This window comes from Hypomesus transpacificus, unplaced genomic scaffold, assembly GCF_021917145.1.
Source record: "Hypomesus transpacificus isolate Combined female unplaced genomic scaffold, fHypTra1 scaffold_129, whole genome shotgun sequence".
Classification (NCBI taxonomy): Eukaryota; Metazoa; Chordata; class Actinopteri; order Osmeriformes; family Osmeridae; genus Hypomesus; species Hypomesus transpacificus.
In genome coordinates, this window is record NW_025813705.1 from 415,319 (window position 1) to 432,389 (window position 17,071).

General features: G+C 42.2%; 1 protein-coding gene across 1 annotated transcript; it reads left to right on the forward strand.

Moving 5' to 3' along the window:
- The first annotated feature begins 173 nt into the window (after positions 1-173).
- On the forward strand, positions 174-15,377 carry slc6a15 (solute carrier family 6 member 15). The gene is made up of 12 exons (XM_047050869.1): positions 174-506; positions 2,222-2,716; positions 4,713-4,870; positions 5,218-5,344; positions 5,654-5,835; positions 9,564-9,674; positions 10,854-11,095; positions 11,277-11,466; positions 12,279-12,471; positions 12,745-12,904; positions 13,093-13,255; positions 14,058-15,377. Exons 2-12 carry the CDS (start codon positions 2,422-2,424, stop codon positions 14,433-14,435), a joined length of 2,199 nt encoding a protein of 732 aa, XP_046906825.1. The 5' UTR covers positions 174-506; positions 2,222-2,421; the 3' UTR covers positions 14,436-15,377.
- The last annotated feature ends 1,694 nt before the right edge of the window (positions 15,378-17,071 follow it).

Consider the following 17,071-nt stretch of genomic DNA (forward strand, 5'->3'; position numbering starts at 1 on the left):
TTGTGCTTTAATGTTGACTTAATAAACAATCTTAGTCCCACAGTATCGCACTCGTAAATTCTGGCGTGTATCCATATCACACACTGTATACCAACCCCCACCAGCCTGGTGAAGGAGCTTATAGGGGGCTTTTCGTAGTGGAACATACCAAAGTTCTTATGGGTGGACGACGGGTCTGGTTTTACGGTATTGAAGCTAAATTGAGGATTTGTGAGCGGAAGGTGGCATTAATTATTGGATTTATACGGGTCCATAATCATACACAATTAGATGAGTACAAAAATATTTTTATTTACGTAGATAACTAAACGACCGAGACTTGAAGCACCGCTATTTAAGCGCCACATCCTTCTGATGATACCTTGACAAGGCGAGGCGGTATGTCTGTTCACACACCGGCAATCGTGGACCAGAGAAGCAAGTGATAATGTCTGCCCCATGTATGTGCTCTCACAATTTCATTCCTTGAGACTCATTATCCAGAAAAGGACGACAATTTTCAAAAAGTAAGCTGATTTTCTATTTGAATTCTGAGGATGTTTTTTCTTCATTGTAATAGGTTTATTTTTGTTTATATGCGGATACGCAGGATGTGGGTAGTGCATGATGAAATACTGCACATGGATGGCATAAGGACTGGGCGGGGATCAATTAATTTATGTGCGTTTTCTGAACAAATTGTTCTTGAGTGCACAATGAGCCACACACCATATGCCTTTGAACACGCATTTTTCTCTTTTGATATATTTTTAAAGGCCTCGTTTACAAATGTTCGGTTGATGCTGTAGCCTACACATTTTCAGTCCAATGTCCATCTCATAGTAGCCTATATCTTCAAATAAAGTAGTCTAATTAACACGTTTGTTGAAAGTGACATGTATGTCGTACCGTACAAGTGCAAAATGTAGGCTACATTAGGATAATTTATATATTTATATATAGGCCTATTTGAGATGCCTAAAATCATTAGTCTAATATTGTGAAAATTTAATGACGCCCAGCGCTTTACAAACGAGGTTAATCTGAAAGTGGTAAAGGGAATCTATTAATCACTTAAACCGGGGTTGGCAATTTGCTGCTATTCTGCAGCGACATTGTTTTATTTTAGGGAAGACATTTTACTAACAATGTAGCATTTAAAACATGAAATCACAATTGACTAAGGCGCGTGTAGGCTTATTGAACAGGAAATACTGTTTATCTCTATATTTCCATCTGCCAGCAACCCTACTGTGCCAGTGAGGAAAACGAGTGTTTGGGTTCATATGCAAATCGCCTCGTGCTCTGCGTCGGGGGCTGAATTATTTAGGCGGGTGGCAACATAATAGCCTTTGAATCAGGCAAACCTGTCATAGGAAAACTCCTTTCCGTGTTATGACCATAGCTTTTTTGCGACAAATGAATAAATAATGTCGTTTTATAGATTGTGGGGACATGTGCGGGCAAGGGATTTCCTTTAGAGACCTTGCCATGTGATGTAGGCTATTAGGTTATTAATTGATACCCTATGTTGTGTGTAGGTAGCCTAAAGGAAACTCCAATTAGACATTTTCAAATATTAATTTTGAAGAATTAATAAAATGTTTGTAAAGTTATTGCTCACAGAATTATAGAATTTCTTATGAGGAAATAGAGATACTTCATTTTATTTTATCTGGTTGAGGATTTCAGTCTATCCTTCCTTCTTATCATTTGTATTAGTATTGCAGAATAAATTATATTGATACAATTTTGCTATTATTAAACTAAGTGGGTGGATCATTGGTCAAAGAAGGTCAAATGCTACTGTCAAGGTCAGTGGTTAATGTTAGCTTTATTTATAGAAGGCTATGAATACTTAATAACCTATGGTAGGGCTGTAATCATAATATATATTGGGGGGGACACATAGGACTTAACCTATGGAACGGTATATCATGTTTTGCATATGTTCCAGCTTTCTTGACGACCATAACTGAAACTTTTAGGGGTTTCACATGAACTAATCTCTGCTTAACCTTGCATCACACTTTGTTATTGAATGTTATTTTTACAAAAACATGCCCACCTACTATCTTGTATAGAGAGTATTACCATCCCTCTCTTTTTCATTACACTAAACTTGAAATGTACAGGTCCTGTCTTACATAACAGTGAGAAAGAAAAAAAAAATGCACGCTAAAGCTTTTCCAGAAGAGAAGCTTGCACATTTTAATGTTTGTTTCACTTTTGTCTCCTTCAGACACTTGGTGATAATGAAGAAATAAACCTTGTCCTCCACAACCCTTCCATCTTACACAACAAACAAACTCTTCCTCCAACCCCTCACTCATCAACTTGGCTGTTCCGCCTGTGCTTGCACCACACTGTATTACGTGACTCCGCAGACTGCCTCACTGACTTCAAAGACGTTCCGCCCCTTGATCTGGTTCGCTTTATCAAATGCCCAAAAACAGCAAGGCCGTCAAGAGAGAGCTTGACGACGATGTCACGGAATCTGTCAAAGACCTGCTTTCCAACGAGGACGCGTGCGACAATTCCTTCAAGAAGAGCTCGCTGATCGTGAGCCATGAGGAGGATGGCAGAGAAGAGAATGATGTGGAGGAAGGTTCGGATGGTGATGAGGAGAGGCCCGCGTGGAACAGCAAGCTGCAGTACATCTTAGCCCAGGTGGGCTTCTCTGTAGGGCTCGGGAATGTCTGGAGGTTCCCTTACCTTTGTCAGAAGAATGGAGGAGGTGAGTGACATCTCACTGATTTATCTATCTGTCTTATTTATGCCTCTGAACAAAGTAAGGAGAAGATAGGGTTGGTTCTAAAGGCTTCCAAGCAACTTTCCAAATCAAGTGATTGTGCGTGTGTTAGACATAAAGAGAGAGAGAGAGTCTGTGTCGTCCTTTTCTATCTGGAGGCAAGAAGAAGGATGTGTGTGAGAGTTTTTAGGCCACTGCATGTGTGAATCTGCTTGGATGTGTTTTGGCACATTGGTTTCAAATACAATTTACAAGGGGATGGTGTTCCTTGAGGCAGACCCCTCACTGTGTTGTCCTTCCTGTCAAAAGCAGCTGTTCATCAGTCACCTTGCCAATTGGAGGTCTCAAAATCACCATAACAGCGTTCATGTGACTGTGTGACCATTTCTCTGTCTTTGCCATCCCTGCCTCTCTACCATCCTGCATGCAAACACCTTCTTATGACATTACAGCACCCCAAAATACACGAATGTTTATCAAACCAGCATACATTAACTGAAATAATTGCGTTTCAAAAGCCTCTTTTTCTGTCATGATCAAGCAGATAATGTCCCTGGTTTTCTGTCTCTATACTATAGAAAGATAATTTATGCATTCCATGTGTGTGCCTATTTATTTCTTAGGCTTATCAAAATCAGAATTATGAATAAATGTTCAAAGCCCAAAGATATACAGTACAAATAGACACTTTCTGGTTGTGTGTACCTGCTTTAAAGTGTGTGTGTCTTGTAGCCACCGCCTGCACATTGTCATGTTTTCCGGGTGTGTTTTAAATGACACTAGCCACCCTGCTTATTACTGCTGTAATTAGATTTAAGTGACACAGCTGAGGTTGCCATGATCTGTCATAATCTTCCATGTTGTGTATGCTCACCCACCCTCTGTTTTCTGCATGCCCTTGCAACCTGCATTGATTGTATGTCTGTGCATCTCTGCGTGTGTGCTCCAGTCAGGCTGTTTCCCAACATAAGCTTTTTTTACACCTTTCCGGATAAGCTGTGTATTTGAACGCACAAGGCATATTTAAATTCTGGATTCTATTCGTTTATCAGATGCTTTTAAATCCAAAGTGATTTAGTAATGGGGCCGATAGAAAGTACAGCAGAAGATCAAGGATGAAAAGTGCATAGTTCTAACAGTATTTCTGTAGCATATATTTCACTTTAAAAACTGTCAAATGTATCATGCCTGTGCACTTGTTACGTAAGTGGTTACGTCTACCACAACACTGTCCAGTCTAGACACCCTGTTGCATCTGCAGATAATCTGGGACCATGACAGCCTCACTGAGTCATAGACATGCTTCATCACATGTACATGTGGTACGTCAGTCAACACTCCCAAATTCCCTTTAGGCATCATTGAGGTTAAGCAAATAGGTAAAAACTGTGTTTTCACGCTAAAAGGAGATTAGCATGAACCCTTCTATAACTATCAGTTGTAGCCATCCAGCTTACCATTTAAAGGTGTTTTACACAGAACCACTAAAGACACTTATCCAAATCCAGATGCAGAAAGTCCTTGCTCAAACCAAGCACAGATCTTTTCCTGGGAACAAAGGGTGGTTATATACTCTTCACAACATCATGTGTCTTCCAGCCTCATGGTTCATTTGCCTGTTCTGATGCCCGCAGAGGGGTCTGTAAGAAGGACCAGTCTGAGAGCACAGCTTGTACGTTTTGTACGGATAGAAGGCTCGCCCGGAAGCAGTCTACAGAGGAATGACATATTTGTAGAATGTGGAGTAATGTATGTCAGGGGTCATTTTTAATCTAGTAGAATCTTTTAAATCTCCTAATACAGTTTTTTGGGACCCGACATAATTCGGACAGTACTAACGCAGATGTGCGACACACACTTGTTGATATGCAACATGGAGACGACGACAAATGGGTTTTGGTGACAGAAAAACTTCTGTTTCTGCGAGAGAGATCCAAGTTTGAACCCCCTATGTGTGTGTGTGTGTGTGCTCTCTCAAAAGGAGCATACCTGGTGCCCTATCTGATCCTGCTGGTGGTGATTGGCATCCCCCTGTTTTTCCTGGAGCTGGCTGTGGGCCAGCGGATCCGGCGCGGCAGCATCGGGGTGTGGACCTACATCAGCCCTCGTCTGGGGGGCATTGGCTTTGCTAGCTGTATGGTGAGTCAGGGGCACTGCCAATTCTACTGTGGGCAACAAATAATGACACGAGACACCAATCGATACTGTACACGGCAGCACTCACACTCATTTTATAGGAGTAAGACAGTCAGAAGTGTAACTGCATTTTCCATGAAAGCCCAACCTGGGGCCTCAAAGCCTAGCTAGCATAAACCAATTCCTACAAGTGACTGTGTCTTTTTTTTACCTCTCAATGGGAGTGATGCAATCAGGCAGAGGTTTAGGGATAGATATAGGGGTCCCCATGTCAAGAGACCATTGAAACATCCCTGCTGATAAGTAGTAGCTAATAATCTCGAATTTTGACGGATTTTTTTTGACTGCAGGTGTGTTTCTTCGTGGCGCTCTACTACAATGTCATCATTGGGTGGAGTCTTTTCTACTTTTCCCAGTCGTTCCAGCAACCTCTGCCCTGGCACGAGTGTCCACTGGTCAAAAACAAAACCAGCACATGTAAGTCTTAACACACACACACCAAAGTTGAGATCAACTCACCTAAGCTGTGAAACAAGACCAATGCGACTTCGAGATGTACTTGAACACAACAAACGTGCAGCTAACTTGCAGGAGTTTGCCACCCTCGCGTCACATCTGAGTGTGCCAGCGTTTGCTATCTAATGTCAATGTGTTTATTTATTCACAGTGACATACGGTGGAGGGGGTGGGGGGCTATAGTGTCAAGGGGGGGTTGGATGGGGTGTAGTGTGAGCTAAGTTCACACTTCACAGAGCTCTGTTCACGAAGTCGCTGTGTTTTCTGCAGACGTGGTGCCAGAATGTGAGAAGAGTTCGGCCACCACCTACTACTGGTACCGTGAGGCCCTGGACATCTCAGATACCATAGCTGAGGGGGGTGGCCTCAACTGGAGGATGACGTTGTGTCTTCTGGCCGCCTGGTCAATGGTGTGTCTGGCCATGATCAAGGGGATCCAGTCCTCTGGCAAGGTGAGAGATTGAAGACAGGGACAAATCAAAGATATCTTCTCTTTGAAGGGGTGTTGATATGAAAGAAGAAAATGGATCAAAATGATCGTCTGTAAGAGTGAGACGAGTTCATGATAGAAAAGTGGCAGATGTAGAAAGGTAGGTTTATATTTGTTTCATCAAGAGAATGAACCTTATTAACTTGCCTAAGGCAAACAGATACTTTTTTATTTATATTCGATTTTCTATGCCTACTAGATTGCTTCAGCCTTGACGAAATCATACAATTGCCTAGAATGACCTATGTTATACTGGGCATATGACCCAAAATCTTTTTGACTTTCACTTTAAGTACGAAGACAAAATAGAAAAGAAAATTGCTTGACCTACTGTACTGTTTAACATGGCGCAATAGCAGAGATACCTGGCCCAGTTAGCGGGTTGGTCACATCTGTGACCTGTCATACAGGATGCTGGTACTAAACATGGAGAAAAATACAAGGGGAATTTTCCTGCCAAGAGTTTGCCAACAGTACCTCATGGAGGAGGCTTTGGTCAAAGGAAGGAAATGTTCCTCATGGCTGCTTGGTTAAAAGACATGCTGTTCGACCTACTGTTGATGCCTCTTGACAGATCATGGTCATGTGATCCAATGATGGGGGCTAGATAAGCTTACTTTAGCATACTGTTGCTTAGTGTAGTGGAGTTGACAGTATCGTGACTAGCATTCATATTGATGAACTCAAACCAATATGGGCTTTTAAGGCTTAGGCTGCTTGAGACTTCTAGGTTTTCTTGTGTCATATGAACCGCATTAGTCAAACTGTTTCAAGGTCAGGGTCAAGGTTGCACAAATTGGTCCACTTCTATCAGTTTTTAATCTCTCCTGGATATTTCTTTTTTTTCCCCTTCCTCTTTTAGCTCTCTGTTCTGTCAGCTCAGGGATGGTCAAGATACAGTATTTTGTCAAGTGTGTCCCAAAGTACCTGGTTCCTGACTGATTTGAAAAAATACTTTAGAATCTGGTTCCTTCTTGTAATAGGTTTGGGACAGTCTATCTTCACTATCTAAATTAGGTGTTGTGATTTGATCCCTTTCATTGTACCTCTTACTGATCTTATCCCAACTGTCTGGTCTGCTTGTTCAGTTCTATTGAACTCCTATCTTCTGCCATACAGTCCCCACTAAAGCAATGCAGGCAAGAACAAAAGTGTTGCAAAGAAAGAGAGAGGTCACAGCCCCTTATATTCTCAAGATGTACCCTAGTGGCATACCCTACTGAACAGAGCTTCAAAAGGTTTTAAAGATATCTTCTAATACTGTGCACATTTCACCAAGTACAATTTAAGTTTTCAAATAGGCTACTTGTGTGTAAAATTGTTGAAGTGAATATGACTGTGCCTTGCTATCTGGGTCAATAACATTTCATTTCTGGGTCTTCCTCTCGGATGTTGCCACGGTTCACCATGAAGAACCATTGATCAGTTCCTTAACAAGTTCCTTAAGTTGCAAACTCTCGCACCTCTGCAGACACGTATTTTTTGTTTAAATCATATGTCCTGAGGACTTAATAACTGAAAGTATATAAGTCCACCGTTAAATCATATGGCATGAAAACATATGCATGGGAACTACAAATGGTAGCATGAGAACTTTCACAGAAGTACGTGCACATGCTTTTAACATGAGAATCTTACATATGAGAATCTTACACATGCTACAAGAGTTTCCTTTTTTATTCGTGCCAAGGGTCAACAGTGTTACCTCCGTCACACTATTCTGATCAAACATTCTTAAGGCTTTACTTATTATGTACTTTATTATGCAAAGTATCTTATAATCGGGGTTATAATCATAATATGCACTGAAATTATATTTCATGCAAAGCATAAACTAAACAGAAGTATTAATGACGGGGTAATTTTAGTCAATCCTAATCAATTACCTGGTGTGCAGTGTTAACAGATAATCCCATTTATTGTTGTCAATGTCATGTCAAGGATTGCTACATGTAACTTGGGTTGACCTAAGCTGTTCATTGTGGACTGAAAACAATAAATATGGTGGATTTTTAGTTGAAAGAAATGTTTCTAAACTAATCACACAAACATATGTATATATTTTTTTTACACATCTAATGAACTGCTGTATTACAAAATAGCCACAGAGCAGAGAAATGCTTAATACTATCATATCAGATCCTCTTAGCACCCTGCCATACATCTTAATGGCTTTTTGGAAATGGCTGTGCACTTTCCCCTGTGAAGGCCCAGCAAGGAAGGCCCTTTGAAGATTAATCAGGGTTTGGTCACACAAAAGAATATTAATGTCCAGTTGGCCCCCCTTTTCTCAAAAAAGCCCATTCGGCTAAATCTCCTCACTACCATCTGCATTTCTTTTCCATTTCTATGTGTGTGTGCGTGTATGTGTGTGTGTGTGTGTGGTGGGGGGGGGATGTCTGTGGGTGTGTGTGGGTGGTTGGGTGAGAGAGGAAAAGAGGGAGCAGACCGTTTCAGTTGCCATGGTTATACCCGCTCTTTTGCTTGGTTTGATTGCCCAGAGTGTGAAAAAAAGACAGTTTGGCAAAGAAGGAAAGAAAGAAGAAGCGAGATATAAATGTAAGGATTGAATGGTTCAATTACATTTTCACATCAAATTGATAAACAGGGATTTTGTAAAGCTGTATTTAATTGTGTTGTAGCTTGCTAACTTAAATGTAGTGCCCATTTGTAGATGACACTGGACTGCTAATGTCAATTGAAAAATGACATAAAAAGGACTTTGATGCATTATTTAAATACATTACTTTTATGTTACCTTAAATATATGTAGTATTGTAGACATTACGATACATTAATTATATCACAGACTTAAGTACATAGATATAATAAGTCAACCATAGTTTTCCCCAAAGACCACCATGCAGTAGAGGAACCCATTGAACTTAACACTTGACCACGGCCGGGATTTAATCCCTCACTGACCACACCCTTACCCCACAAATCTCAGTTGGGACATGTGGGTGGTGACGCAAGCTTCTAACTTCCCTCCCATGCCTATAACTCTAAACTCTCTCTTCCACCTTCCACCTCCCTGAAAGAGTTCCCCAGTCCTGAGATAAAACAGTAGAGGCATCAAGTATAAAGCAAAGACCCCCAAACACCCCCGTCAGTCTTGTCAGCCAATGAGACAAAGGCGTGGAATCCAGCATCCTTTAGCATAGAACACCTATGTGGTCTCGTGCAGTACTCGCCTCGGAAAGGGCCCCCATTGTTGTGCAGCACCATCATTTAGTGCCCTGTATCCGTTGACTGTATGCCTGTAAAGGAGGCTCCCCATGGGCAGGGCACTTATAGAGAATTACTGCGATCCACAGGTCATTCTAGGGACAGAAAGCAGCCTGAAAGGTTGTTGTGCAGATATTTATTGGTTAACAGTCCAGTTCACATCCGCTGGTCCCCTTTGCAATCGTGCGCGCTCCTCTCCTCCTTCATATCATTTGCGATGAAACACGGTCTGCTTGGTGAAAGAATGTTGTCCCCATACAGTTTTCCCCAATCCATTTGCGAAGATAAGTGATTGTCAGGGGAGAAAGGATGGAAGGACAAAAGGTAGGCAGGCAGTCAGACAGGCAAGATTGATGGATGAAGTAAGCAAAACACCATACTAACTGTGTTATCATTATAATCATGAACTCGCGTATGCGCTAGCCACTTTCACAGAGGGCTGATTCTGTTGTGGTTTTGCAGGTGATGTACTTCAGCTCTCTGTTCCCCTACGTGGTGCTGATCTGTTTCCTGGTCCGGGCTCTGCTCCTCAAGGGCTCGGTGGACGGGATCCGACACATGTTTACACCCAAGGTACCTTTCCATCAACTCAATGATTTCCACTGAAAGTGCTTCTACCCATTAACTTCAGCTACAAGGCTTTGGAGCTTTCTCGGCTTCTGTCTCTTCCTCAAAGGCATGTCGATATTTTTACTTTGTTTAGTTATCGTGCTTCTACATTTCTATAGAAGACAGAAAGGACGCTCTATTAAATAGAAATGAGTCAGATGTGTAAAAATAGACTGTCTGTAACCAGGTTAGCTTCAAAAGCTGTGGGCAGATGAGGCTGATTCGTTGAAATGTCATGTAAAATAAAGTGTTCTGTTATATTACTGGTGAACTTTCAAAAAGCTGTCTTGGAAGTTAGATGAAAGCTAGTCTACTATTCACATGATTGAAGAATCTTTAAAGATTCACATTGTAATACACTTATGTACTAGGTTAACGTGAAATGTGACGCCTGGACATTGGAATCAATTTGGTGGCAATCTTCTTTCCCCTCCTCGTTTGCCATAGAAACAGGAGGATTCCCTTGCTTTAATGTAACTAACACACCACGTTCATTCACGACAGGAGCTCACGTGTCAGCCTCCTCTCAAGCGGTAGACATCTTTAGACATTAAAGTCTCCCCAGGCATCTCATGTGGGCTGGGAGAGGGAAATCAGAGTAGCGCTGGAGTTGTGCATGTCTGTATTCTGCTAAAACTGGCTGTGGTTTTTATTTTGGTCACAGTAAGTGTATAGGAGTAAATTAGTCAGTCACAAACACATTCTTAGTGTGCTGCGTCCTGTGTTTGATCTTCACTTTTGATGTATACAATGAAGATAATGAAAGTAAACACACACAAATAAAAAGATTATAGCAAAACGTTGTAGTTTTGTCAAATGGATCTCAGGCGAATGTGTAATTCATGTGACAAAATACCTTCAATTATGTAGAATTAAAATGATGTTGGTTTTATAATCTAATGTGACACAGTAATAATTTTTAACAAAACTCAAATGTCCCCTACAACAAAAGATTAAGTGTGAAAGCCATTCACTCCAATTTAGTGGTGTCCATTGTTAGAAGCCAGAAATAGGGCAGAAACCTTTCTGAGTCTTAATCCTTATTGTGTAGCTAGCTTAAGATACATACAGGTTTCCAGGGAGGAAGCTGCATCTTGCACAGTAAAGGAGGGTCCTGAAGTAAACTGTGTTGTGTTTCGTCAGTTGGAGATCATGCTGGAAGCCAAGGTGTGGCGAGAGGCAGCCACGCAGGTCTTCTTCGCTCTGGGCCTGGGCTTCGGCGGCGTCATCGCCTTTTCCAGCTACAACAAGCGAGATAATAACTGCCATTTTGACGCCGTGCTCGTCTCCTTCATCAACTTCTTCACCTCTGTGCTGGCCACACTGGTGGTCTTTGCCGTGCTCGGCTTCAAGGCCAACATCATGAACGCCAAGTGTGTCGCGCTGTGAGTGACATACACACACCTGTGCATCGTTTGCAGACTGGGATGAGGGTTGGGTGACATTTTGTCTCACATCTGGATCTGTATTTGCCCTTATAGGTTGCTTGATTAAGTATCCTGTGTCATTGATGGAGAATGACGCCATTTTGATTTGGATTTACAATCTCCTTTGATGTTATTTTAGGAACGCCAAGAAAATCGAAGGTTTCCTGGGGAACGAGATCAGTCCCCAAATGATACCACACCACATTAACTTCAGTCATGTGAGTGCCGAGGACTACAGACAGATGATAGATATCATCAAGGGGGTGACTGAGAGTGACTACCCTCGCCTGGGCTTGGACTCCTGCAGCATTGAGGAAGAACTCAACAAGGTGCGTTCTTTCTGGAGAATCATATACTCTTATATTGAGTCATAAAAAAAAAAATATCCATGCACAATTATTACATATTTTGAATATGGTAAATTATCCTGTTTAAATTACCTGGTTACGTATACATTAATTATAATAATCCATGTTGTTTGTCCTTGAGACTCACTTTTAACGCATTTACAGAAGATTTTGTAATTTTGTTTGGCACTGTATGCATGTTGTTAACCAATTCAGTTATTCAACATCAATTCTGAAAATGTCCTGTATGTAAAAAATATCAGGTGTGCATTGACTTAGAGATCCACAGCATCCATAAAAGGCATCTATACTTATAGATGCAAACAATGTAAAGAACTTCTCTACATATTGTTGGAGCGGTTATTAATTACAAGAAAACTCCATTGTGGTTTCTGTTTTAATCATAAATCCATGTTATTTCTACCCATGGCTATACTGTACAAATGCATCATGTTTCCTTTCCTTGGTCCTTACTTGAGCATGTTCCAAAGCAGTGAATAATGAATGAAATTGGCCAAGTAACCTTCTGAGAAAATGCTACATCAAACACAGCAGTGGCAGACATGTGGAAGGTGTTACAGGAAATAGATAGTCATCTTGTTTGTAATCGTGTTAGAGTTGTTTTTTACTGTCATACGATTCATGCAAACCAATCCGGATTGGACTCAGGCATGTGCAAATAAATTGGTTTAGACATAATTTTGTAAGGCCTCAAACATTATATAATCATTATTGGGTTAACTTTATTTCTTTAGTCTTTATTATTAAATATGTTTTATTTTGTTCCTCCTCAGGCTGTCCAGGGAACAGGTTTAGCCTTCATTGCTTTTACCGAGGCCATGACCCACTTCCCTGCCTCGCCGTTCTGGTCTGTCATGTTCTTCTTGATGCTGGTCAACCTGGGCCTCGGCAGCATGTTTGGCACCATTGAGGGAATAATCACACCCATAGTGGACACCTTTAAAGTCCGCAAGGAGATCCTCACAGGTCAGAGAAAAGGGCACCCTAAGCTTAGAGAAAGAATACACTTTAATCAATTTGATCTAATTGTATTCATTAAAATCAGAGCTTCATGTATTTTCATTTTATGAATCTTTTTTATTTTTACACAATTGAATGTGTACAACAAACACATTTTGTATATTTACATACTTATTGACTTTAATATTTGTAGGTGAGTTTGTACTTGCTTTGTGAGTATACTTAAACGACAATATTGTGACCCATGTAACAGACATGTTCTTTCTCTCCTGTCAACAGTGGGGTGTTGCCTGCTGGCCTTCTGCATTGGCCTGCTTTTCGTCCAGCGCTCAGGGAACTACTTTGTGGCCATGTTCGACGACTACTCAGCCACTCTTCCCTTGCTCATAGTGGTCATCCTGGAGAACGTGGCTGTCGCCTGGGTCTACGGGACTGACAAGTAAGTAGGATAGACCTGGTGTTTGTTATTTTGACATGTGGTTTACTTTAACCAATGTCCCATCACTCTTTGATCATAAACCATCACCCTCTACTGACTCCAAAATGCGAAACCCTAGCAGATCCAGAGCATAACTACCGGTGAGCTGTTTTCCCCTTCTACAATTAATGATCCTCGTGCACTCCCAGGTTCTTTGAGGACTTGAAGGACATGCTGGGCTTCACGCCCTTCCGCTTTTACTACTACATGTGGAAGTACGTCACCCCTCTGCTGCTCATCCTGCTGCTCTGCTCCAGCCTGATCCAGCTGGCCATGACGCCACCCAGCTACAGTGCCTGGATACAAGACCTGGTGAGTCACTTCCTCCCTCTCAGGGAAACCTGCAGTTAGTGAATGACTGGGACGTGGCAGCAGTGAGAATAGATTTCTGAATTGGTATTTGTCTGATTGAAAGAACCGTCAAAATCTTGCTTAAAGGATGATGCCATTCAACTGTAGTATAAATGTAGTACAAATGAGGACAAGGGCAGGGTTGGCGTCATTTGCTCCATTTGATGGCTTCCCTACCGTAGATAAAAACACCAAAACGTCTGTGTCCACAAATATATGTCCCAGAGACACAGGTGGACAGAGTTTTGGTCCACTCAAGCTTGTAAAAACACTGCAGCCTTCGTGATAAGAGTTGCTAACCACTATCATGTCTCATATATATCATAACCACTATCACTTTCTTTAAGAAAAAATATCCCAAACGCGATATCCACTTAACAAAATGTAATACAGTGAGACGGAGATCGAACCCCAAATCGAATACTTTTACTTTTAGTAGATACTACAGCAGCGGATAAATGCTATCATACTATGGCTTAATATAGACTCTCATTGAGCCTTACCCTGGCATATTCAATATTGTACAGCATTAGCTTGATTGTATCAGTTTGATTGGATTGAGATGTTATTGTTTCACTGAAGATGAGATAGTGTTCACTGTGCCTGGTAGCTGAGAGGTGGTTACTTTACAGTGTGCCTAGTAAATACAGCCCCACTGAGTTCAGGTGTGCCACATGTTAGGTCTGACACTCTGTATACATGTATGAGTAAGTCACAAAATGGTCAGTGTAACTGTGTGTGTGTCTTTGTGTGTGTGTCCCAGGCTAGTGAGAAGAGTCTGAGCTACCCTCCCTGGGGCCTGGCCGTGTGCATCTCCTTGGTGGTCGCCGCCATCTTGCCCGTGCCCGTGGTCTTCGCCCTGCGCTACTTCAACATCATCGATGACAACGCCGGGGGCCTGTCCACCGTCTCCTACAAGAAGGGCCGCATCATCAAGGAGAGCGCCCGGGCCGAAGAGGACGACGACGCCAGCCTGATTGCCGCCAAGTCGCCCAGCGAGGCGCCATCACCCATGCCCGGCAACAGTATCTACCGCAAGCCGAGCTCCGGAGTCCCCGATGCGGACATGGCGCCCAATGGTCGCTACGGCATCGGCTACCTGATGGCTGACATGCCTGACATGCCTGAGTCTGACTTATAGAGCAACTCATAACACCCTCCCCCTTTCCTCATGCCCCGCCTCCAAAGGCCGGCCAATCCCGTTTCTGCGTGTGTTTAGTTGTTGGGATCATCCACACATTTTTACTTGTACTGTATTCTTTGTAGATATTGTAGTTGCCACCATTCATGTGTCCTCACCCCTTTTTTTTGCCGCGTCAGTGAAAAAAGGTCTGTAAACATACGTTATCTGTTTGGCCCGTATTTCACCTTCCCTATTCCAAACCAGTTTCTGACTGACTACTTACACAACCCTTTCTGAACCCTCCTTGTGTATCTGAAAGGACAGTATAGAAGTAAGCAATGAGGTGGGATCCCCCCAAGCCTACAAAAACACAAGCTCCACAATAGGAGACAGTCAAGTGTGTAGGGAAGTCAGTGAGGGATGATGTTGGAACTGGGCCTGTCTGTCTGTTGGGTATTGTAATCAATTTATAGAATAGCTCTGTACATATGACACTTATTTCTGGCCAAGTACTGAGATTAGTAGCAGTGTAGCCACTTTGGATGACAAATGACGATGCAATACTGACCACATTTCTTTGGTGTAAAGTATAATATAGTCCAAACAGTAAAAGGATGGTATTAAATCACCCCCAAACCCCCCCAGGATTGTTGAAAAGTGTGCCTAAATAACATATTTGTTTATAGAATACATGGTGGACGTTGTATATTTAAGGTATTCTGTAAATATAATATATACATATTATAAATATATTTATCTGAATAGTTTGGATATCAAAACACCTTGTTTTTATGGTGAGCTGTGCTTCAAAATCCTTAACGCTGGTCTTTGTTTTGTTTACTTATGTGCTATCAATGAGGTTTAAGTCCTCCTATTGTACTACTTTGTAAATACTTTTTTCCATGAAATGGCTTCCAATGCGATGTCTTTTTTTCCCCGTCGAGATTAAAGATCAAACATGGTCCGTACTGGACACCAATGTCTGTGTTGTCTATTTTTGTTAGCCTACTTCTACATTCTATGTTTAGATTATAGTCAAATATGCAGATTACTGTCAAGAGTTTAGATGAGTAGCCTACATAGTTAAACTGCGTATGCACACATGTGGCATGAATGAACTTTTGTTAACGCTCTCCCGAGTAGGCTACAAAACCGACACCTTCTAGCTAGGATAAACTGTATTTGAAAAATTATTTTGAATAAGCCGTTAGCCTAGGCTACTAGTATACCCACAGCAACACATCCTACAACTTTCTACATCGAGTGAGCATTACGAGACTGTTACGGTCTGAGCATCACTATGAAAATTGCATATTTTAAGGATATTTGGGTGGCTCTGACAAGAGCATTTGTGTTTTTTTCGTAAACATTAGCCTACATGACGCTCCTCAGGCTGACCGGGACAATCCCGAGGAACTCGTTCCCCCTGCTTCAGGTAAACCCCGTCCCTCCTGGTCCTGGTCGTGGCGGATGTTGCAGTGGCGACTCCAACCCTGCCCATGAAGACGGCCACTCCGGCACTCGACAAGCGCCTTGCGCGCTCAATGCCATATGTACTGTTCCCCCTCGCCTGGCTCCGGTACATCCTATGGATGCAGTCGGGGTTTCGCCTAATGCTGTGCAATAAGGATACACCCTAACTGCAATCCTAGGTTGTTCCCCCCGAGATGGATGATCATCACAACAGGTACCGGACCCGACGTACGTCCGGCGTATCCCGCTCCGGCCTATCCAGTGGACCTGGTGGTCCAACCCAAGGGTTGGGGTGAACCCTGCTGGCTGTGTAGCTGTCAGGTGGCGCTCCAATCAGTGCACCAGTGAACTTCCGATGATTAATAGGTCCATTTTTATAGTTGGTAATGAAGTTAAATGATAGATATTGACAACCAATAAAGGGATGGATATGTAAAAAAGTCGGTACGCCTCCCAAAATATAAAGCGGGATATAGGCGGGAAGATGGTAGCTAGGCTCTACATTTGACCCCTCCCACCTGTCAATCACTATGATCGGCATGCAGCTAACCAAAACAAAGAGAATACATGGCAGCTTATTTGCCATTATTAATTTGCAACAACCTGTTTAAAAATTTAAAAAATAATACACGTTTCATAACTTTTTACTTATCACGTCAGACTTGACACTGTGAATTCGTGCCACACATTATTTCGTGCTCACATGATTAGTGCACGGCTGATTTGCGCTCACATTCAGCACAGTAATAAAACAACATTTGAGAAGAAATGGCAAACGAACAAAGAAAGCAACTAACCGAGGATTTTATTAGAGCAGTTTTTTTTCATTCTGATGAGGAAGGGGATTTTGCAGATGGTAGTAGTAGCGACTGCGAAGATGGAGAAAATCTTCCAGTCAATCATGTGGCTATTGCTAACCCTGAGCCTGGGGCGATGAGGCAGGGATGAAGTGCAGGCGGTTGGCTCTAACACGCTACCTGCTGGAGGGCTGCCAACAACTTCAATCCCCCTGGACCTGCTGTTTTATGTTTGATACCACACAGTCAACAAGAAGCAAACATGCTACCTTGGTCGCTAAGCGGGCACCCTAGAACCTATAAGTTTTACAGGAGCTTGCTTGATCGCCTTATTGCGAGGGGTCAGGGAATAATTTTCCACTCTTGCCTATATTGGCTCAAATG

Bases quoted from the DNA above. Each gene is read 5' to 3' on its own strand.
- slc6a15 (XM_047050869.1), top strand. From the start codon at position 2,422: ATGCCCAAAAACAGCAAGGCCGTCAAGAGAGAGCTTGACGACGATGTC. The intron at 2,717-4,712 runs GTGAGTGACATC...CTCTCTCAAAAG, and splicing joins TTGTCAGAAGAATGGAGGAG to GAGCATACCTGGTGCCCTAT. The intron at 11,467-12,278 runs GTGCGTTCTTTC...GTTCCTCCTCAG, and splicing joins TTGAGGAAGAACTCAACAAG to GCTGTCCAGGGAACAGGTTT.